General features: G+C 35.9%; 1 protein-coding gene across 3 annotated transcripts in view; it reads left to right on the forward strand.

Moving 5' to 3' along the window:
• Positions 1-22,933, forward strand: part of POT1 (protection of telomeres 1) — a 63,895-nt gene extending 40,962 nt beyond the window's left edge. For all 3 annotated transcript variants that reach the window (XM_059473097.1, XM_059473098.1, XM_059473099.1), the window contains 11 exons: positions 87-242; positions 6,255-6,415; positions 8,737-8,822; positions 9,966-10,010; positions 10,453-10,609; positions 11,637-11,842; positions 13,097-13,232; positions 16,174-16,268; positions 17,752-17,843; positions 19,977-20,082; positions 21,079-22,933. In XM_059473097.1, coding sequence (XP_059329080.1) covers positions 87-242; positions 6,255-6,415; positions 8,737-8,822; positions 9,966-10,010; positions 10,453-10,609; positions 11,637-11,842; positions 13,097-13,232; positions 16,174-16,268; positions 17,752-17,843; positions 19,977-20,082; positions 21,079-21,191 — 1,353 coding nt within the window. In that variant the 3' untranslated portion in view covers positions 21,192-22,933. The remainder of the gene's footprint in view (positions 1-86; positions 243-6,254; positions 6,416-8,736; positions 8,823-9,965; positions 10,011-10,452; positions 10,610-11,636; positions 11,843-13,096; positions 13,233-16,173; positions 16,269-17,751; positions 17,844-19,976; positions 20,083-21,078) is intronic.
• The last annotated feature ends 356 nt before the right edge of the window (positions 22,934-23,289 follow it).

Consider the following 23,289-nt stretch of genomic DNA (forward strand, 5'->3'; position numbering starts at 1 on the left):
TTTTAATTTAAAGAAATGTAAAAATTTATTTAAAGTCTGAATCTAAAGTATTCTGAGCACATTGAAATAGTTCATTTGCATTGCAGGTTTGGGACGGCACTGAATGTCCCTATCCCACATGGAAGGTGCCTGTGGAAGCAAAAGACCTGGAAGGAGAAAAAGTTCTTCTTCATCAGCTGAAAAATCTAGCAGTGGACATTCTGGTCTATGATAATCATGTACAACTGGCAGAATCACTTAAGGTAATGCACAGTTTGGTATTTCACACTCTTTTTGTGGCCTGTTTTCTGATTAGAAATCACTTCAGAGAATGCATCAATTCAGTTCTGCTGTAATTAGTTTCATGTGCCTCTTTATCTTTCACTGTGTTTCCCATACCTTTTATTTGAATGCAAAACTTCTTCAACATGTGTTAAACAGGCTCATTACCCAAAAATTGCCATGAAAAATTCTTCAAATTAAGCACTTTCCAGACACTGCAGTATAATAGATAATACAGTGAAAATAATGCTCTCAGAAAATGTATTCTGTGCTTTAGAATTATTTTTAAATTACACAATCCAGTGTTAAACCTGTAGTCCTGTTAAGGACCTGTAATTCTTAAATCAATAGAAGATTTTCTGTTCTATAAGTTGCAGTTTGCAGTGCAATCTTCATTTAGTAGGTCAGTAATGTTGATTATGCTTCGGTAGAGAAAACAACAACATAATTAAACATCAGATCTTCAGCAATACTGCCATCTTGCTTCTGAATACTGGAAGTTGGCAAAGAATGCATCTTTCATTTCATGCCTTGCCTGCTATACTCAAGATCATTTTTAAGAAAACATTTTACCAGAAAATAAAGTGATAACCCTTTTTTATGCTGGGTCTATCAGCAGACATAAAATCATTTTGATAAATTAACACCCATTCGTAAGCAAATTACAGATAGCAAAATAAGTGTAAGAATTTGTGTAAGAATTCATAACAAAATCGACAGAAGTATTTCATTACTTTCAAGTTCTCTTCCAGAATTTTTCTCTTGCTAACTGGTGTAAAAAAAACTATGTTCTAGGGAAATGATATGTTTTGAATCTGAAGAAAAAAGTATTTTATTATTAATAAAACATATTTTCTTGATTAGCTGATAATACTCCCTTTATTATTCTCCCCCATTTACATTCAGGAATTGAATCACAATATATATTGAGTATGTGATACATGGGATGTCTTCATACTCGCTCTCAGTTTTTTACTTCCTACCCACTTGCTCTTTCACATTTCTGGAGCATTTTTATCTTTGCTGGATACTGCACTGTGTAGTAGAAGGTTTAATAATTTCAAAGGAAATTGTTAGGAAACCCCCCTTGACCTCTTGTGGGTGTTTTTCTCCCTCTGGCTATATCCAAAGTTGCAGTAGTTTCAGTCATAGAAGTTGTACAAGTTTCAAATGAGGTAATTTTTGTACATCACTTTCTAGTTGCTTGTCTTAGTGGAGTTATCAATGAAAAAGGGCTGATATGCTGACAAATACATTTCGGAAATATTTACTAATTTCAGATTGCAACATGTGGAATTAATTGTATTTCAGAGAATAATTTTTATCTCCATATATATACACACATATATATTATAAAACTTGGCAGGAACTTTCCCTAAAATAGAGGGGTTTCTTTAAAGGCTATTAAATACTAGTGGAAGTTATGTCATATCATGAAAAAGTATAATCCAAACATGTATGATATTTTATTGAGTTCAGGATCTTGTTATGCAAAGTTTTTTTTAAATTCATTTTTGTAGTAGTGTAGAACTTGCAGATGATTAGTGTATTCACATGCACCTTCCAAAGTGTGATTAGATATTTTGCCAGTTTGTGGTTTCAGAGACAATAAAAAGTGCACTATTTTTCAATCTTCTTTTTTATACTTTGCACTAGCTTAGAGTGGCCTTTTTTAATGTAAGTTGTTACAGAATTGTTAGGTTACAGTCTTGCCTGTTGTGTACCATTTGCAATGACAGTTACAGCTTGGAAATTATTTTTTATGTAGGAGCAATCTGTTTTATGCAACCTTGATAACAAGAAGGGCAGATTTATAAAACCTTGAAATGCATGTTCTTATTTTAAAATCTTATCTGTAGGCACATGTTCAGACAAGTAATTAAGTACTACACACCAGAGAAAGTGGGTAATATATTACAGGGATTTTTTGTCAGATCCTGGAGCACATTGTCAAGGAAATTGCTGGAAGAGTTTTTTAAAAGCTTTAGATCATCTGTACAGAGAATACTGAAGATATGAGCACTTTATCTCATTTTTTAAGATAAACAATACTTAAAATGTTCAATGGAGAGAACTTTAGTTAAAGGAATGTTGAAGGTATGCTGCAGTTAATACTGTAAGTAGACTCTTCCCTCTACATTTACTGGCCTTCCTTTCCTGCTGGGCAAGACTATGGCTTTTCAGCAGCACAAAAAGAATTTTCAGAAATCTCATCTCTGAAGCAGATTGTTATTGCCTGGTGCATAAGGACATGGCAAGACCTACAGCTAAGCAAAGAAAATGGTGTTCACCTCTTTTTCTTGAATTTCCCTCTTCCTCTGGCAATGTACCTGGAGTAGATGAGGCTTTCTCATAACTATAGGAGCCCCAGCCTACAACTGACTGGAATACAGTTGCTCCACATTCCTTAGCCTTATGCCAATTTTCCAGAACATCTCAGGGCTCAGTGTCTTTGCCATGCAGTTTGGGAGTAGGTCTGTGACATGAGCTTTTCCATTTGGGGCATTTTGCTCAGGTGGTAAGCATCAAGGTGAGTGAGTGGTCAGCACAGCAGGGATCCAGCTGCCCACAGTTGGTCAGAGATTTCCTTATTTCTGTCTTTCACTGAATATGTGATCCAGTGCATTCCTCTTCTGGCTTGATGCCGCCAATTCTGTGTTGCCATCCCTTTTATGGATAGTGCAATTGAAACAATTCACCTTGAGCATACATACGAGTCCATAGTTCCACAGTATTTGCTCTGTGTTACATATCTTCAGATGTAGAATTTGTATATTTTCACCTGTTTCTCCCACCATATCATGCCATGTCTTTCATGATGGTAGTTTGGACTAAGAAATTTGCTTTCCTAGTGCCAGAGTCACATTTTCAAAATACAACTCAAATGAGTTAACTGCATGACCACAATATCTAGCTTCATATTTTTCAGACCTAGTTAACATTTCTGACATGTGAGTTGTATTCTCCCCACTTCTGTCTTTTTACTCATTGAAAAGGAAAAAAAAAAAACAAAAGAAAAAACCCAAGACCCACTCTTGAGTCCTTAAAACTCTTAGATGGATTTAAGATGGTATTTCTTACTGCCCAAGATGGTGCCCAAATGCCATGTATATGCTTTGTCTCATTTGCAGAAAGATGAGCACTATTTACTCAGTAAAATTAGACAGTTGATGCAATAAAAAGGATGACAAAGAAATACCATTGAATATAATCAACCACAAATATAGGCCAAAAAAAAGTACAGGTGAATTTGTTAGGTGATTCCTGCAGATACAGACAGCCTCTTGTGTGCCTTTTTGTACAAACATGAATATTTATCTGCAATGACACGTGCTGTTATGAATTCAGTGAATTCCAGAGTGATTGTGAACACACTATATGTTTTGAAATAATCATGAGAATTTCCTGTGCTAGAAGTTGTTCTAGTTAACTGGTTACAGGGAACTGCATATATAACTTCTGCATTTCAATTCTCTCTAACCTTAATATTCTTTATTTATTTATTATTATTCTTTAAATAGTAATATTTCAATTAGACTGAAAATAGGGTACTAGTGTATTTTATATTACTACAAGAAATGTTTTTGTTCACTTTAATTTCACTTTTAAATGAACTTCCTCTAAACGAGGTAGGTCATAAACAGAACTGCTGCAAAGTCAAGTAAGGAGCTGGGTTTGTAGATTTTAGTGATGGCTCTGTGAATCATGGTGTTTACTTTAATGTAGATCATAATTTCTTCTGAGTCAGAATACAAAGAGGTGTGTATGTGTAAAAAGAGCTCAGTCTGCAGGCGTTCTGTAAACATAAATGCAGTAACATTTTTATCCACAGCAGCCACATTTGCTCTGTGCTTTTAACAGTAAGCAAGGCTGCCTCCCAAAGGAATCCAGGGAAACAGCATGCTGTCCACCCAGGCGTCTCTGCACTGATATTCAGAACCTTACAGACCTTTTCAGTATTTGGCAATGCTGATTATTATGCATCTCTTTTTTTGTAGTTCAAAGTGATATTAGAAATAAAATTTAACATGTTATATAAAATATAAAATTTTCAGAAAATGATCCAATAAATATTTAGAAGATTATTTTTTAGTGATAAATCTTGCAAAGTGAATGTTGTACTAAAACTTGTAGTTCAGTTGACTTTTGTGTGAATTTCAGCACACAAGTTTAGGAAGCAGACACAGCTTTTTATATTCTTGGCTTCTAAACTTTCCTCTCCCACATTTAATTTTTTGTGTTTATACATAAAGAAAATACTATTTTTTTATGTACTATCTTTGAAAAAAAAATTTGTCAATTAAAATAAACTTTTTCCTGCTTATATGCAAATTATAAGCAAATTTCTTGGCAGTAGGGAAGTAGTTTGTCACTGTTACATAAGGTTACATAAGCAGAACTTTGGTAAGAACTTTTTAAGAAACTTTCTCCAAAAGTATTTGTCATAGTCATTAGGCTATTCTTATGATGTGAGTGTCCTTTGCTATTTTGGATATTCATAATTAAGTGAAATCAGCATCTGCAAAGGAAAAATAGAATGTCTTTGGATAAGCCTCTTAACTGCCATCTAAATGCACAAACTGTCCTGGTGGTGCTTTGAATGAACAAAATGAGCAGCTTACTAACAGGGCAGATGAATTAAAAGTCTGATAAGAGCTCCATGCCAGAAGGAAAATAGGTGCAGGCTGAAGTGCACTTTTTATGTCCCTGCTGCCTTAATTGGAAAATATGCTGCCTTTTTCATGTGTGATTATTGTTCAAAAGAGCAGTTTGATACCAGCATTATGTAGTCATAGTTTGTTCCTTGATAAAGAGGAGGATTCTAGACACAGGTTGCTGCTCCATCTGCTTTTATGCATATATACATGTGTTTAAAAGTGCTGTAGTATGGCATGACCAATCCAATCAAATAGGAATACTTTTTCAGTTTCCACTGGTTAAAGTTGGATTTCAAGCTGAAATATGACTTAATAAATTGACTGCTGTAATATTAATTTTAACTGAAGTAAATTTAAAATAATTTGTCATTTCTATCAGGCTGTTTAAACGATGTTTAGGATTAATATAAAACCAGGTTGTTGAGCATGTGTAGCTTTCCAGCTATTATCTGGATCTCAGATTATATTAAAAAATATTTGGTAACTGTGTAATTGAGTTTCCATTTTATCTGCCTTTAGAATACTGGGCTTGGTTTTGGTTGTTTAGTTGAGTGTTTGAGTTTTCTTTGGGGGATAATGGGAGTGGTATTTTGAGATAAAACCAAACTTATAAAGATGTGTTCAGTGTTCACCACTCCATAACTTTCTTTTTAATAGGTGCTTGTATAAGTTAGCCTAAGTCCATTTGTGTAATTTGACAAAGCTCTTTCAGAAAACACAAAATCATTGTAAGCAAAACAAGAAGCATATTCTCCATGAGCCTGAGGAGATCTAACAGAGATAGGAAAAATTCCAAGATCTTTCATTTTCTAACACATATTGTCTTTTTTCCTGGTGCTATATTATCTGTAATGTAAGATATGATGGAGAAATCTGATAAGCAGATATGTTTGTATGTACATGTAAACATAGTAAGCCATGCACAATGATGAGCAGGAGGTCAATTGCTAAATGTCATCATTCCCAGCACAAATCACAGGATGTCAGTCTCTGCCAAGCTGTGTTGGGAATATAGAAGGCAAATTGTGCCCTTGGGAAAGAAATGTATTCACTCGTTTGGTCTGTCTTCTGAAGTGTGTTTGAGAATTAGATTTATTAGGAAGGCTTATTCTGGTTCTGAATCACTCTTTGCTGCCAGTAATGTTTCCTGATAAAGCAAAACAAACAGATCTGCTTTGTGCACAAGAGTTGAACAAGGTAATCACCAGAGGTCGCTGCCAGCTTCAGCTCTTCTGTGGTTCAGTTAAAACAAGGAAGAAGCTTCATGAGCACTAGAATTTTCCATGTAAATAACTAACTTTGTGTTATCAAAGTGGGTTTTTCTTTTCCTTTCAGATTGGAAGTTTTCTGAGAATTTACAGTATTCATGCAAAAGAAGCAAGCTCTGACAATGAAGATGTCTCACGTATGGAATTTCATCTTCATGGTGGCACCTGTTATGGTCGAGGAATAGGGGTCTTGCCAGAAAGTAACCCAGATGTTAAGGAACTAAAAGAGTAAGTAGTATGTGTAGATGTTTGGTTTTCTCTAGATCATTCTTGAAAACTCTAGGCTAATGTAACAGCTGTACAGTTTAGAATTGTAAATGTTTCTAAGAATCAGAAACTCAAAACTCAGAATATGTCTTTAGCACCATTAAGATGAGAAGTATTTGGAGGGATAGAAAATAAACACAGTTTTTTCAAATTAAAATATAGTCAAGATCAAGATTTCAGTTTTAATTAGTCTAATTCTAATTATGCACATTTTAACCTGTGCATATGTGCTACTTGAAAATGGTGAGACTTAAAGAGATGTTCACAATGAAGCAGATAGTTTACATTCTTTACTAAACTGTCTTATAAGGAATCAGAATCATTTAGGCTGAAAAACATCTTTAAGATCATCAAGTCCAAATGTAAGCCTTGTCCAAGTGCCCCACTTGTACATGTCTCTTAACCATGTCTCTTAACCATGTCTCTTACGTGCCACATCTGCATGACTTTAAAACACCTTCAGGGATGATGACTCTTGCCTGAGCTGCTTTTTCCAGTGCTTAACAGCACTTTCTGTGAAGAAATTTTTCTTGATATTTAATGTAAGCCTCCCCAGGCACAACTTGAAGCCATTTGCTCTCCTTCTGTCACCTGGGATAAGAGGCTGACCCTACCTCAACACAACTTCCTGTCCCCTTGTTGTAGAGATCAGTGTTAAGGTCCCCCCTGAGCTTCCTCTCCTCCAAGCTAAACCATCCCAGCTCCCTCAGCTGCTCCTCACAGGACTTTTACTCCAACCCCTTCACCATGTCCTTTTTGGCTGAGCCTCTTTGCAGCCACTCTGTCCCAGCCTGTAGCTCTGCCTGGGGTTGTTGTGACCCAAGTGTATTTCACTTTGTTCAACCTCATACACTTGGCTTTGGCCATCAGTCCAGCCTGTCCAGAGTGCTCTGCAGAGCTTACCCACAGTCCAACAGATCTACTTCTGCTCGACTTGGGGTCACCTGCAAACTCACTGACAGTGCTGTGCCCTCAGTCACCTTGTCCTCATCATTGCTATAGATACTAATCAGAGCTTGCACTGGTACTGAGGCCTGGGGAACACCATTTGTGAGTTGCCACCAGCTGGAGGTAACTCCATTCTCCACCACTCTCTGGGCCTAGCCATCCAGCCAGTTTTTTACCCAGCAAATGTGCACCTGTCCCAGCCATGACAGCCAGTTTCTGCAGGAGAATACTGTGGGAAACAGTGTCAAAGGCTTTACTAAGGTCCAGGTAAACTACATGCAGAGCTGTGTCCTCATCCACTAAGCATAAAAGGAGATGAAGTCGGTCAAGCAGGACGTGTCTCATAAACCCTTGCTGGCTGTGTCTGATCCCCTGGGTGTCCTTCATGTGCTGCATGATGGCACACAGGGTCATCTGCTCCTTGACCTCCAGCACTGAGCTCAGGCTGACAGGCCTGTAGTTCCCTGGATAGCCCCTCTTACCCTTCTTGTAGATAACCATCTGCATTCTACTGGGACCTCCTCACTTACCCAGGAGTGCTGATAAATAATAGAAAGTGGCTTTTTGAGCACTTGAGCCAGCTCCCTCAGTATCCATGGGTGGATCCCAGCCCCCTAAACCTGTGTAAGTGGTGTAGCAGATCAGTGACCATTTCCTCTTAGATTATGGAGACTTCATTCTGCTCTCCTTCCCTGTCTCCCAGCTCAGGAATCTGGATACTTAGAGAATAATTGGTCTTATTATTAAGATGAAGGTAAGGAAGGCATGAAGTACATTGGCCTTTTCCTTTGTCACTGTTTCCCCCCACATCCAATATAGGATGGAGATTCTCCTTAGCCCTTCTTTTGTTGATGATATATTTGGAGAAGCTATTTTTGTTGGCTCATACAGCAGTAGCCATATTAAGTTCTAGTCAGATTTTGGCACTTCTAATTTTCTGCCTGCATAAAATCCTTGTAGTCGTACTGAGTGATCTGCCCCAGCTTCTAAACATTACAAACTTTTTTTCTTCCTTAGGAAAGGCTAAGTAACCAAGTCCATATTCCATTACCAGGAATTCTGTTTCTAGTAGTACATATTTCTTTTGGCACAATTTTGTGTTTAGTGTTCCAGAAGTGATTTGGAAAGTGTTTTGTCTGCATCATTAATATCATCTTCTGAAAATTCTGGTTCAGTTGAGTTTTATGTCTCTGCTGGAACATTTATGTCTGAGCATTATACCTGTGTATATAAATAGGTTTCATATAAGTGTCTATGTAATCCCATATATATATGTGTGCGTTGATATATAAAAATTCCTCTAGATTGTAAAATGTTTTGCCATTTATCGTTAGATTCCTAGAATCTGTTACTCTGACAGACAGTCAGAATATGGAAAGCTGTTCAATGGACATAGACAGCACTTTTGGCAATGTTACAGGTAAGAGCAACTGAAAGCTGATTTGCTCTTTCTTCTGATATATATCTATGGTCAAGATAAGGTCACAGTTGCTGCTTCTCTATGTGTGTAATGCTACTTTCACATTCAAAGCCCTAGAGAATTCCTTCAGTTTATTAGACTGGAAATTAACGTTACTCTTTCTTGTCTTCCAGCACAAGCATTTCATATTACATGGAAAGATACTTTTGTAGGAGTTAGTGAATAAATTCTTAAACACGGTGTTCTTAATCATACTATATTAGATCACAAAGTAGAGTTATGTAAGTGCTTCCCTCTAAAGGGAAATTCTGCAGAGACAGGCACTGAAAATGCTACTAAAGAGCTGCCTGTTGAGGAGCCCTTCTTAAGCTGTTGGATGGAAAGTTGTGTCAGTGGCAGAAGTGTAAGGTGTGCTTCCATGGAACAGTGATATCTTTAGACGGTTCTACAGACCCCATATTATTTTCTGAATGGTATTTTAGCCCAGGAAAAGAATAACTAAAAATTGAATTGAACTCTAAAGCTGGTTTGACATAGGCTGTATCTTTGCTTTGAGCTTTTAAAAATCTGTGTTTCTCAGCTATTATTAACATAAAAACATAAGACATTTCTAAAAGGATACAAAAGTTAATAAATAAATGCCTCATGTCCAGTCCATAAATGAAAATTTAGAAAAAATTGTATGCCTTTTTACTGCACTCACTGTGTGTAATAGAGGTTGTTCAGAGGAGGGACCAGGCAGTCTGTAATGGTCTTAGAATAATGTATTTATGTTCTTGTCCAGAAGGATCACAGGAGATTAATACAATTTATGTCAGCAGATCATTCACAGTATACTTCTGAAAAGTGTTCACTTTGATAAGCATTGCTATTTAATGTATATGCTAACTTCCCCTCTAATACATTAACTCTTGATATGCAGTGTATGTGTCCTGCTTACTTTTGCTGCCTTTTTTTTGTTTGTTTGTGGTTGTATTGTTTTCATACATTATTGGGATTTTCATTTGTTCAGCTTTTGGTTTTGTGTGTATCTACCTGTCTATCTATGTACCTACCTGTTTGTATGTGTCCATATGTCCATTTTTGTATGACAAAAAAGGAAAGAAGGAAGGAAAATAATTAGGCAATTCTTCTTTATTTTAGATCTTGAATTGCACTTACAAAGATGTCAGCAGTTATCTGTTACAGGTAGGTAGCGTTTTGAATATAAGGTGAATTTTAATTTTGCTGAAGAACAAAAGTAGTTTTGAAACATTATCTTAAAGGTTATTATAGGAAGAGCTGTTCTAAGAGTAAAAATTCCAAGAGCATAAATGCTTGTATGTTATACTGGGTTTATTTGTGTTTAAAGGAATAGAGCATATTTGAATATTCTACTTAAATTTGGTTTTTGTACCTGTTGTGTTTCTGTACCCTGAAGTACACCATGTTCTCACAGCCTGATGGGGTTTATTCTACTGACTGTAATAACAAGTTCTGTTGATAAAACTGAGCCTGCAGCTGGGAAGGAAAGAAAAGTTGGAAATAAAGAGAAGTGCATATCTGCAATTGCCATTTCCAGTATTACAGATATTATGGTGATTAACACTATGTGTGGTGTTTTTTCATCTCTCTGTGTATTGTTTTGCAGTATTAACAGATCATCAGGATTTGAGTAACACAGAACTGAAAACCATAACAAGCAGCACAGCTCCTCAGCAGTATCGCATTAGAGCAAAGCTGAGAACTTACAAACCCCAAAAGCTCCATCAGTCTGTTAAACTTCATTGTTCCAAATGCAACTCTTTGTAAGTGTTTTGCACAGTATTAGTAACTAGGAATTGCTCTATGTGTTGTGGGATGCCTAGATTTCCAATGTGTTTTCAACTTTTGTGTAAGATAAGCTGAATGTAAATTTATATCATTTTGTGCAAAGATTTGAAACTCACTGATAATAAGTAGGAAATTTTTAAATCATCAGATGAGTTCCATTTACAGAATCCTTTGAGTGCTTTCAAAACAACAATTTTTCTTTATTTGCAAATGCAGCAGTACAGTTTTTTCCATACCACAGTTGTATAGAAGTATCTTAAGTGTTTCATTATTACAGTTTTAAAATAGGATATGCAAAGAGGTAGAATAGTTTCCAAATGAATTAATGAAATACCTTTGACTAAAGCGTGTCTTCCAGACAAGGCATCTTTTCTGGATCCAAAAATATCAGGAAAATCACACAACTTGTGTAATTTGGATGGCTTGCATTATTGCTTCTCTGTGTATGACAGGTGGAAATGCACGAATGGTGCACTCCAGCAGGACAGAATAGAAACTGTGTGGTGCAGAGCTGCAGATTTTCCCTTGATAGTACTTAGGTGAAGCTATTCTGGTCCTGTCCTGTTTTTTTTCTCCCTTAGTTTATGCAAAGTCAAACAGACTAAAACATAAAACTTGAAATTATATAAGTTTATATAGTCTTTACACTCTAATGGTGTGGTATGTTGTTTGTGGCCCTTTTAAGGCCCAACTGAAATCACATAAAGCTGATAGATTTGGTTTTCCATGGATTTTCATTTGTGTGGGATGTAGCCACTAGGCTGCCTCTGCTCCTGGGTAAGTTAGCATATTACTTAGCATATTTATTAACATGGAAAGTCATAATATACTATACAGCTCTTAATGTTTAAACTGGTAAAACAATGAGGAAATTTTTCCTGTGTGTCCTTTGACTCTCGTGACTATATTTTAAAATTTATTTGGAGTACTGTCATCCCTGTTAGTAGATTGGCTAAGGAGAAGCTGTTAGGACATACTTACTCAATTTGGAAATGGTTTTAGGCAAGAAGTTCCAGATAGAGATGACTTTGACTTCATTTTACACGGCTCTGCTGGTACTGCCCCAAACCCAGAATTGCACAATACATCCTGGTATGAATCTGTAACGTGGACTACACAAGAGCAGAAACAGAGGGAAATAGCCATCCATTTTGTGAAGCATGATGAAATGCTTCAACATCCTGAAGACACCTTGATAATGGTAGAAGGTAAGGTAAATTGCAAATACACCAATTCTTACAGTGCTGTGTCTACTCTGTGTATGTATAAAATAAAGATGTGTTGAAGTTGTATTCAGTGTAAGTAAAGATGATCCTAAAGGTATCTTCAAAGAAAAGAAAAACTGAGCTGGAACTATAAGTTACTGTTGTGCAAGCAGGAGATTGCAGTTGGTAAAGGTCTTATAAGCTGCTTCTGTCTGTTTTAAAACTGTGCCAACACTGTTTATTGTTGATTATGCTAAAATTAACATCTGAATATGGGGTGGTTTTTTTTGGCTATCTGTGCTTGTTTTTCAGTTCTGATTTAAAAACTTGCCAAGTCTTCTAAACAAGCCTATTTTTAGTATTGATGTAGAAAGTTTTGAAAGGCTTCTGGTAATACAAGCCTCCAATTAAATTTGTCAGCCTCTGGATGTCAGTGTTGTTTCAGATTAATCGAGCTTCTCTGAGAGTTTTTTTTTTGTTTGGTGTGGTTTTTATCAGATTTCCTCAGGAAAGAGAAATAGCCACTGACTTTTAAACAAAGCAATTTAACAAGAATGCTATTGAGGAATTTTTATATAATAAAAATAATAAATTGCATATAGCACCATTCAGAGTTCAAAACAAAGCCTGCAATTGTGCTCAAGTAGTGATGTGAATAAGCAAATGTAAGTCAGGTCCTTTGTGTGAGGGTCAATGATAAAACCCCTTCTGTTTTCTGCTTTTTTCTTTAATAAATTAGTTCTGGTAGCTGCTTTATTTCTGACATGTTCCCAACTAACTTCAATATAACCTTTTCTTTCTGAGAAAAAAAAAAATCTATTTCTTCTCTATTTTCCTAGAACAGCTGAGCAATACAACTTCGTAAATCTATTTTCAGATATTAAAGTGTCAGCAACTAAGTAAGTCTGTGTATGGATATGTGCATATAAAAGGTCAGTGTGGTTGCTTTGATTTTTTTCTGAGGAAATGGCTAGTAAAATCATAGGAGTAATTATATGAAAGTTATATTAACTAAGTACAACCTTTTGGTTACAGTGTTAGCTATGAGGAAGATATTAAGACATCTGCTTTGATAAATGTCTTTGTTTCTTAATTGAGTCTGCTGTTGAGTAAAAGTGAGAAGGTATTGGACTCTTTTTTTGAGTTTTTGGTAGTGGATATCAATTATTATTGAAGGCCCTGAAATCAGCTGAGTAAGTTGTTCAATTTATTTCTGACTACTGTTTAAGAAACCATGTTTTTTTTGGTTTTTAATAGGTGGAACACTAAAAGAAATCTGGAAGCTTACAAAAAGATTCAAATGTGTTATTCCTGTGAGATCTACAGAAGATGATCTTGAATTACTAGATCTTTCAGCTCCTTTTCTCCTAAAAGGGAATGTAAAATATTATGGGTAGGTTAAAAGTATTTGTTGATATTTCACTAGTTCAAGTAATAGATAGCATTTTGTTCAGTAATTCAGACTGCAGTGCTTGAAGAGATAATTCACCCAAAGATTCTCTGTAAAATACATAGCATGATCCACAGTACTGACATCAGGGATGAAATGCCTTATCTGATACCTGGTATCAAAGGACTGACAGCAGTTGAGCTCTTGATCTATAAATCTTGCACAGCACTCCAGTTTCAGTCTTGTCTGTGGTGCGTGGGCAGGGCAGTGTGCTGTAGAAATGGAAACACACATGGAGTGCAAAGTACCTAAATACCTTTCTAGTCCAGATCTTCCATTTTCTGGTCTCTCTTAGACTGAAGTCAAAAGATATGTTGTTTTTAAAACTGTATGCTGAGGGGTTATGTATATGTGTATATATACATATATATACATATATATATGCAATATAACAGATAATATTTAAATAGCCTGTCCATCTACAACCCATTCTCTCTCTTAATGTTGGGAAAGCTTGAGGTTTGGAAGCAATAAGGAATTTTGGACAGCATTTCCTTACCATTTGTAACTTGCTGTGATCCACAGCACTGCAAAGTGCCTTACCTGTTGGTGGCTGTCATTTACTGTAGAGATGACTTGAACAGGTTTCTGAATTCCACAGTTCCAAAGCTGTGGAGTACAGTACCCACACCTAGGTCTGGTCTGTGTGATCTGCCATGCAATGCCATGTTCCTGCTCAGTGAGAGCTGTCAGCAGTGTGTTCCCCCAGTGCCCAGCAGCAGGCAGCTACTGAGCTCAGAAATACCAGTCTCCCTGTGTAAACTACAGAGTCCTCTCTCTCAGCAGTTCAGGCAGTGGGGCACTATGCTAGGTCTGCAGGCAGTAAAAACATTTCTGTGCAGAAATATTCCATGTTTCCTGTGAACCTTAAAGTTTCCCATAAGGGGCTATCCATAAAATAAATACAGATAATTGTTTCTCTCTGTCATATATAGTTTTGACCTTTACAGATATTGCTTTTTTTAAAATAAAGGCAGTATATGGATACTCCTACTGGGACAAGATCCTCACTAATACAAAGTATTTCTGCTTGTACTTTCATAATCTATATTCATATAATTCCCCAGCTATACACAACTCACCTTCAGACCTTGTTCTCTTTGCAAATGGTTGGACTATAAAAGTAAATGGTTTATAAGATATTTACGAAGGTACCTCACAAATATGCTGACATTTCAGAACTATGTTTCATGCATGTTTGTATCAGTGGCATATACTTAGCAAAGTCTAGAAAAGATTTTGTATGGTGGAATGAATTATATGTGTGTGCATTTGCATGTATATTCATTTATATATAAAAATAAGCCCAGACACACTGAACATAAAAAGCAAAATTCACAGTTAAGTTAGTTTATTGGAGTTTGAGTGGATTTTTTAAAGAAAAAGGTGACTTGACTTTATATCACTTAAGCAGAAGTAGTTTTATTGATTTTTATGACATGCTTTGCATATAATTCTAAAATACAATAAATGTATATTTCAAGCTCTAACTGTAATATACTAATACGGAAGCTTAATTTGGGACAAATAGTTTTGTTCTGTGATTTCATTCCTTGAGGTAAATGGGAGCATCTTTGAAAACAGTTCTTCAGTATTTCCACCCACTTGCAGCATTAGCTTTCTATGTCACGTGTAATTTTATAATAATTGATGTAAATACACCAGGAATAAAATAGATTGTTTTAGCAACTCTTAGTTAATATTCTCAACATAGGCAAAGCCAAATTTTTCCTGTAACTCTGTAATGGGTTTAGAGTGTGCTAAAGTTCAGATTCATTACTATTTTTACAAAGTGAGAAGTAGTGGCACATGAGCATATGTTTAGCAGTGTTGTGATCTTAGAATCATAGAATGGTTTGGGTTGAAAGGAACCTCTCATCAATCCAACCCCCTGCCTTGGGCACGGACACCTTGCACTACGCCAGGTTGCTCAGCTCCATCCAGTCTCATCTTGGACATTTCTAGATATAGGGAATCCACAGATTTTCTGGACTGTCGCAGACATTTTTTATAAAAAATCCTTTCCTTAGGATTTTTCCTCCTGAGAAGCTGAGAGACCTCAGGAACAACACGTAAGCATTGATTATCTGCTGCTGTGGAATGCAACAGGTGGATCTGTGATTGGCCCATGTTGTTGTTTTTGATTAATGGCCAATCACAGTCAGCTGGCTTGGACTCTATGTCTGAGACAGAAGCTTTTGTTATCATTCTTTCCTATTCTATTCTTAGCTAGTCTTCTGATGAAATCCTTTCTTCTATTCTTCTAGTATAGTTTTAATGTAATATATATCATAAAATAATAAATCAAGCCTTCTGAAACATGGAAGTCAGATCCTCGTCTCTTCCCTCATCCTCAGACCCCTGTGAACACCGTCACACTGGACAGCCTGTTCCAGTGCCTCAGCTCCTTCTTTGTGAAGTGGTTCTTCTTTCTGCACAATCTACATCTACCCTCTTTCAGTTTAAAAATGTTGCTCCTTGTTCTTCACTACAGCCCAGGTTAAAAGTCTCTGTCTTTCTCATAAACTCCTTTTATATATGGAGAGGCTGCAGTAGGGTCTGCCCAGAGTCCTCTGTTTTCCAGGCTGAACAACCCCAGCTCTCTCAGCCTTGATGTACAGTTCAATTCCTGTCTAATCACTGAAGTAGTCTTCCAGATCTATTTCTCCTCATGGATAGTTCAAAAACAGCATTGAGAGTTTTGTTGTGCTCTAAAGCTGAGGTGTCTGGTAAAATAGTTACTTCAAGCAGCAATAGAAATACTTCTGTACTTCCACAGTGTAAGAAAATCAGTGTTTTGGCTTTTTTGTGCAGAGTTTTGGGTGTTTTCTATTACAAATACATCAGTGTTTGGTTAGTCTCAATATCTTGTTTTAAATGCTAGGTGCAAGCAGTGTTCAACTCCAAAGCCTATGAAGAATCTAAGTTCCATTTCATCAGAACAGCAGCCATCATGGGAGCCAACTGAAATAGCACAAGGTTAGCTGACATGATACTGCCCTGAAATACTTTTGTGCCTTGATTCTGAAGTGTTGATGTCAAATGGTTTGATTTGCAGTTCTGGGTTGCAGTTTTGTACAGAAAGTATGCAATTATGTTCATGTTGAATATTGAGCTGTAAAATTCATTCCCCTTATACCAGTTGAAATAACATAGTTACTTTTGGAACTATTGCAGTATGAATTAAAAGATTTTAATGTTGACTAGTTTCTTCTGCCATTGGTAACAGTAGTAACACTTAGGTTAGTGCAGAAGTCAGGAATTTTTGATTGTAGATGTTACCTTTAAACTCTACCTTCTTGTAGTCTTTGAAGTTAATCTTGCTTTTCCTTTTGTAGATACTGTTTTTCTGACCTGAACTAAACACAGTCTTACTTAATGACTCATGCAAGTTAGACTGTGTAAACGTCATGTTCCAAAGAGTCTGCAAGAAATAATACTCAAATGAAAGGAATTATTCCACAACAATTATGTGTATTCTGTGCTTCATGTGTTCCTTGTGTTGCTATATGCAGTCAGCGTGTTAAAATGATGGAAATGGAGTTTAGAACTTCACAACGCATTAAGAAAAAGAAATATTTGCATATTTATAAATTCATGTTCTAACATATTAAGTTGGAATATCTAGCAGTATATAAGTTGATAAACACTTTCTAAAAGAATAAAACTATTTGAGCAATACAGTGATTTTCTTAAATAAACTTTCATAATTATATCCTGTTAAATAATTGTGAAGTAATATTTAAGTAATATCTCTGAGACAGAGCTTGAGATTTAATTCTCAAAATGAAAACAATATTAATTAATGCTTCCTGACAGTTACACTATTTTATGTACGTTTTTCTTCTATCAGCTGTGTTTTGAGGCTAAATTATTAACCTGCAAGTCAGTCAGATCAGTTGAACATAAAATGACCACCAGTTCAAGTAGGTGTACCCAGAAAAAACTGATGCAGAGCAAGAATACTTTCAGAACTGCCAGCAAAGTTTTTTTTGAACAAGCCTGGTAGCTCTTTTTTTTTTTACATCATATCAAATAAACTGGTTTCCTCAGAAGATCATTTTCAGGTGAAATTCTTATTACCACCAAATTAGGAACACCTCTCCTTTAATCTTCCTTGGATAAAAGAACACAGGAAAGGAGGATCCTACTAAGGTTGGATCTAAGATCTAAGCAAATATTAGCTTTTTTATTCACTAGCATGGGAATAAGGACTTAAAAATCTTTGTGTTTTTATAGGCTCATCTATTAAAGTGTTTCTAGGAAAATTACAGTGTGGCCCCAAGAGACAAATGACATTTTGCTGTCAGACAGCAGAGCCTCTATGTTTTGGTCTGTTAATTTATACTTCTAATGACAGTATTTAAAGTCAGGTACTATTAAAAAAGGGATATTGTCAGCTCGAGCTATTACAGTTTGCCTTGCATATCCTCTAAGAGAAATAACAATTTTTTTTCTTCAGTTTTAGGTATTGAACTGCTCCAGTATGTTTTTATTATGAAGTTTACACTGGTTGATGAAACAGGATCACTAAATGCATACCTTTTTGATGATGTAAGTAAATCTAGGTAAAGGTAGACTACAGATGATGAGAGTTTGGATTTTATTTTTTTTTTAAATGGCAAATGTATATGCACAGATACTCATTCTATGTTACCTGCAGTGTTTTGTGGGAATAATTACAATATTACAAGCTAATACTGTACAGAGTATAGAATGTTAAAGCATAAAGACAAAACTGAAGCTTGAAGATAGATTATTTTGTATTTCCATAAACTTTTGTATATTCCTGTGGCTGGATTCCTCTTTTACTGGCAATGTTAACTTATGCAGCCTGAATGCTGTGTGAATGGTAGGAATGTTTCAGGATTTATGTAGCTAACTTCTGCGTCAGTTTAAAATCTCATTGCCTCTTTTTTAACTCTCAATAGAATCTCTCCATTAAGTAATCCTTGATTTTTTTGTTTCACATGATCATGAGGTAAGGATGCTCTCTTTCCCTAGGCAGCTATATCTGTACAGATATTTGTCTTGGATTTCAGAAGTAGTTTATTCAATTATTTTACTAATCTTAGAATTAACCTATCTTAAGTTTTCTCTGAAGCAACTTAGGCCCATTCCTGCTACCTGAGACACTGAAGACTGGATGGTTTTCCTGTCATGGCAATGTGGGGGTGACGAAATGGGACAGAAAAAGAATTTAGTGGGACTTTTTTCTGCACAGTGGTGTTGTTTAATGTGTATATATCTGCACATGTTCCACCATTATATTAAATTACTTTGACTGGAACTTTAAAGAGCATACTCCCCCTTGCTTAATTTTAATACTATAAATAAAAATAATATCAGGAAAAAATGTGTTCTTTTTTAAAATGCATGGTGTTTTAACAGAAGGAGATCAAAGACTACAATCCCCATTTCAGCCAGTCATCTTTTCCTTCTACTGTCCTTTTTCCTTTTTATTTCCTTCAATTCTTGCAAATTGAAGTTGGGGGAAAAGATTTAAACCATCTCTTGATGCAGAATTCCAAAATTTTTTATTTCAGGGTGGCTCACTTTCTTAGCAGATAGTGCTCAGTACTACAGTTTAGCTGCAGGAAAATACCTACAGTTTCTGAAGTGCCAGCTGCTCGCATTCCTGCTGGTGATACTTCAAAGACAAGGCAAGAGTTTCCAAGCCTAAACTCCAGTGCTTCAGCACCACTTGAGAGGGGGCTGGGCTGCTTTGAAGTGCAGCTTTACATTAGCTTCCAGTTGTGCTTCCATAGGAACACAGTGCTTTTCTTTCCTCCCCTCCTTACAGGAAAAGTCAGTGAAGGAAAAAAATGAAAAAGTTCTATAGTCAGAAGAAGACTGAAGAGAGAGAAGAGAAGATAAAGTTATCTGTGTCATCTTTGCTGCTAGATTATCCACTAGCTTCTGATCATCGCCATTAAACATGTCACACAAAAATTATACAGAGGCAGATTATTCTGTATTTGTATCTTTTAACAATAGTGAGAAATTACTACTAAAAACCTTAGCTCACTATGAGAAGTTATGAGAGTATGAACCTTTAGAGATCCCAAATCAGGTAACAAACTTGAAAAGAATAAACTTAGAGTTTTTTCAGTCATGCTTAATGTATGTAGTTTAAACATACACAGAAAATGTTTATTTAACATTTTTAAGTTCTATTTATTATTTTCTGTCTCCATTTAGAAGTTTACCCCACAGTATAAGCCTTTTTTCCATAGTTCCTAAAACTGCCAGCAAATGAAACTCACACTAAGAGAATTCCACAAATATAAAGCCAGGTTGCAGTGCCCCTTTTTTTCAAGTGATTTTGTTCCACTCAGGATATGAGGGACTGTTGAGGGGAACTGGCCATCCTCTCTGGCCCTAACATTGTCTGATACTGTCTGGTTGTGGAGGATCATGAGGAATATCTGCCAGTTACATATAGAGACTGACATATGTGCTTTCCGGGTGGCTGTAGTCCCTAAATACTCAGGGGTACTGAAAAAAAGAACATTAATTTTTTTCAGACAGCTTGGGTTTTTTCTGATCTAAACAGATTTTTGAAATAATACTATTCTTCTGTTGTGTTACCTGATTTTAAATTCCTTAAAGAACATGCAATCAAGGTTCTAGCTAATGATTTTTTACAGGTCTTTCAATACCTCATATTCTTCTGTTCTCTTTCAGGAGAAGTTTTTCCAAATTCCTGCCTCTGAAATCTTAACTAGTAATTTTCTTCAGCAAAAGATGCAGATGACCATGAATGCGCTCTGTCCTCCAGGAAGAAAATTAGGTAAGTTTGCTGTTATTTTAAAAGGGGGGTGGGAAGGAAAGCAGTCTTTCAATCTGCTATTGCATATGAAAATTCACAGAATTCAATTTAGGCACAGGCAAAACTCAATACAGGAAAATGCTGGAGCCTGAAAGCAGGGTTCATGTTAATTTGTTCTGAAGCACGTCTTTCATATTAACTCTACCTTTGAGAAAGAAAATAAATGGGTCATTAAATTCTCATGTAGCATGCAGTGGTGTGTGAATACAGCCATGCCTGTGCAGCCACTAACATGCCATCTGTATTCATATGGAAGTTAACCAGAACACCCTCGTACTGAATGTCGCAGCATGTTAGGGAAAATGGAAATTCCATTTTCCCAAAGCACATTCTTTGGGTGATATCCTGCTTTTGATGCTGACTTAAAGCATCCCTTGCAATGGGAAATATCCATGGAAATTGAGCAATGCTTAATCCAAATCCATTTACAGAGATTTTTGTGCAGTGCATGTGTTGTGGCAGAAAGTAGCTCTGCCTAAATTACACATGTCCAAGGTAAATGGGTGTGTGATGCAGCTCCATCCTCCAGAGCATGCTCCAAGTACATGGCTGTCAGTGACCGCTACAATCACCCTGGAGTCTTTGCCATACTTAAAATAGTTGTTCTGTAATAAAGATTGTGAGGGATTTTCTCATTGAGACACATGGAGGTGAAATTTAATTGTTGGAAAGTCTTTACATATATGTATTCTATACTGTGGCATGACTACTGGGTCCAAGTGTTTTGTGGAGTGCTGGTGCAGGGAGGACAAGTCTTGGAAGACTGTCACTGAACACCATTTCAGGTCTTTTGGGAAACTTAAAATATACCAATTGGAATTTCAAAGTTAACAATTTTTCTTTATATTAACTATTGTATACATTTGGATATCTTAGTTAGTATTTCACTCAAGTTATACTTGCCTTCTATAAAAATAAGAAGTGAATATTGAACAGTAATTTGGATTTTGTTGGTAGGTGACTTGCCGTGGCTGGAATGCTTCATCAAATCCTATAATGTCAGAGACGCAATGAAAAATCAAGTTTGTTACCAAATTTTTGACACCACAGTTGCTGAAGATGTTGTATAGTCATACGTTGCAGATTGGAAATAATCCAGTAAGACTCAGTTTCTGTGGGGGGCTGGGATCAGAGACTGTATTAAAAAAAATTATCTTTGTTCCATTCTTAGGAATTCAACTTGTTTTTGTGAATTTTTTGTTTATATATGAATGGGAATGGGAATTATACTTTGATATGTTTGCCATTTTCCTGGCACACGACTTTGTGATCTAAGGGCAAGTGGAGGTGTTAAGCTTTTCACTGGACACTGCTTGCTGAGGTTGATGGAAGCAATCTATTTTCCATCTATCCTTCAAAAAGGCAATGATGAGATTACTCTAAATTTGTGAGTTTTACTCCAAAAAATGTAGTCAGGATGATGCTGTGTGTTCATTTTTGTATTAAATTGCATCACCAGAGGCAGAGATACAGAGCTCTTCAGTAAACTCAGGACTACTTTGTGCAAGCCAGTATTACTGTTCTCAGTTTGACAGGGAGGTTGGTTTTTAGAGAATCCTTTGATTTTGTACTGATGTGTACATTTGGACAAACTCCTCCTGTTAGTAACACTCAGGTAACTGCTGCATGTACCAGTTACTGTAGATTCTGATGGGGTTGTGAACATGGCCATGGAGTGATTATCACTAAAATTAAAGTCAATCACGAAGGTAAGGTAGTGTAAAATTGCAAAATGAGTATTGATATTTGGTAGATGGTAATGATTCTGGGGTGGCCTTGTTGGGTATCAAAGTTGTCAGCATGTTTGTTAGCTGGATCTGTGTTTTCAAAGGCTTGATCTGCCTTTCCATCTTACATAATCAGATTGTGTGCCTAAATTTGGAGATACAGAACTGATCTGGTGCTATCATGGATTGAAAATTCTGCTGGAATAGAAAACTATGTGGTGGTTTTACTTTGCATTCAGAAGTCTCTAGGACAAGTTCAGGACATGATTCTCTAAGGATAATTAATGTAGAAATCCCTGTCAAATCAAATGCTTTCCATCAGAGCAAAATTACTTAGTATTTACAGCAGCTGTTTTTAAAGAATTTCAGAAGCAAGATGCAACATTTGTAAGTAGATCATTATTTTGATAGTAGATGACATTTTATTTTTTTCATTTTTGAGGGCTGTTTAATAGATTATGCAATTTGTCTTAAAATTCCATCATATATCCTCTGGTAATTTTCTTGTTCTGTAAAAATTACACTGGGTTTATATGTCATAAGCCAGTATATTGGTCTTTATTGATCTGTATATAGGGAAAACCAATACTAAAAGTGGTGAGTGCATATTTCCTTTAAAAATTTCTAAAAAATAAAAATATTTTGGAATTGATATGGCAGTTTATCAGTCTGCTGACTTAGGAATGTTTTCTTGAATTTTTGCATAATTGCATAAACAGAAAATAATTACAACAAATGAATATTATAAAACTTTGGACACTGGCCATACCCAAATGTTTTCACAAGTTAGGAGTTAAATTGAAGGGAATCTTCTTTGCCTTTATTTATATGGGGTGTGAAAACATGAATCTCTGTTTTTAGATTTTTGTTAACAACTGTGAAAGATATTGATATTGTACATTTTTTCTAAACATGTCTTCATAAAGGAATAAATAAAAAGATGTTTTGAACTTTAGTGTAAAATAAATCAATTTCACCACATGCCTTGTCTGAGATCCCTGCCTAAAAACTCTACAAATTCATTACAGTATTTTTTTACTATTGAATATTGTATTAAAATGTTTAATAAAGATTTTTCCAAATAATGACGTTTTTCTTGTATTTGACTTTTATTTCAATTTCATAACTATGAAAACTTTGTCATCAGTAGCCTTCATCCAACATGAATGGTTTGTTGGATTAAAATGTACATGTTTCTGTTTCTAAATATAATGTGTAGAAATAAAGTAATAACTACATTTGTTCACATTAAGGATCACTGTATAGAAAGGAATTACTGGACAGACATTTAAAAATGGCTCTCATTGGTGGCCTTTGTATGGAGCAATGGAAGTCACTGAAAAGATTTGGAGATTTGGACCTTAGTTACCTGTGCTGGTCAGTGCTGAGAGCTGTGAGTGTGTGACTGGTGGGTGAAATCCTGAGATTGTTGTGTCCTGGA

Source organism: Ammospiza nelsoni, chromosome 5 (assembly GCF_027579445.1).
Source record: "Ammospiza nelsoni isolate bAmmNel1 chromosome 5, bAmmNel1.pri, whole genome shotgun sequence".
Lineage (NCBI taxonomy): Eukaryota > Metazoa > Chordata > Aves > Passeriformes > Passerellidae > Ammospiza > Ammospiza nelsoni.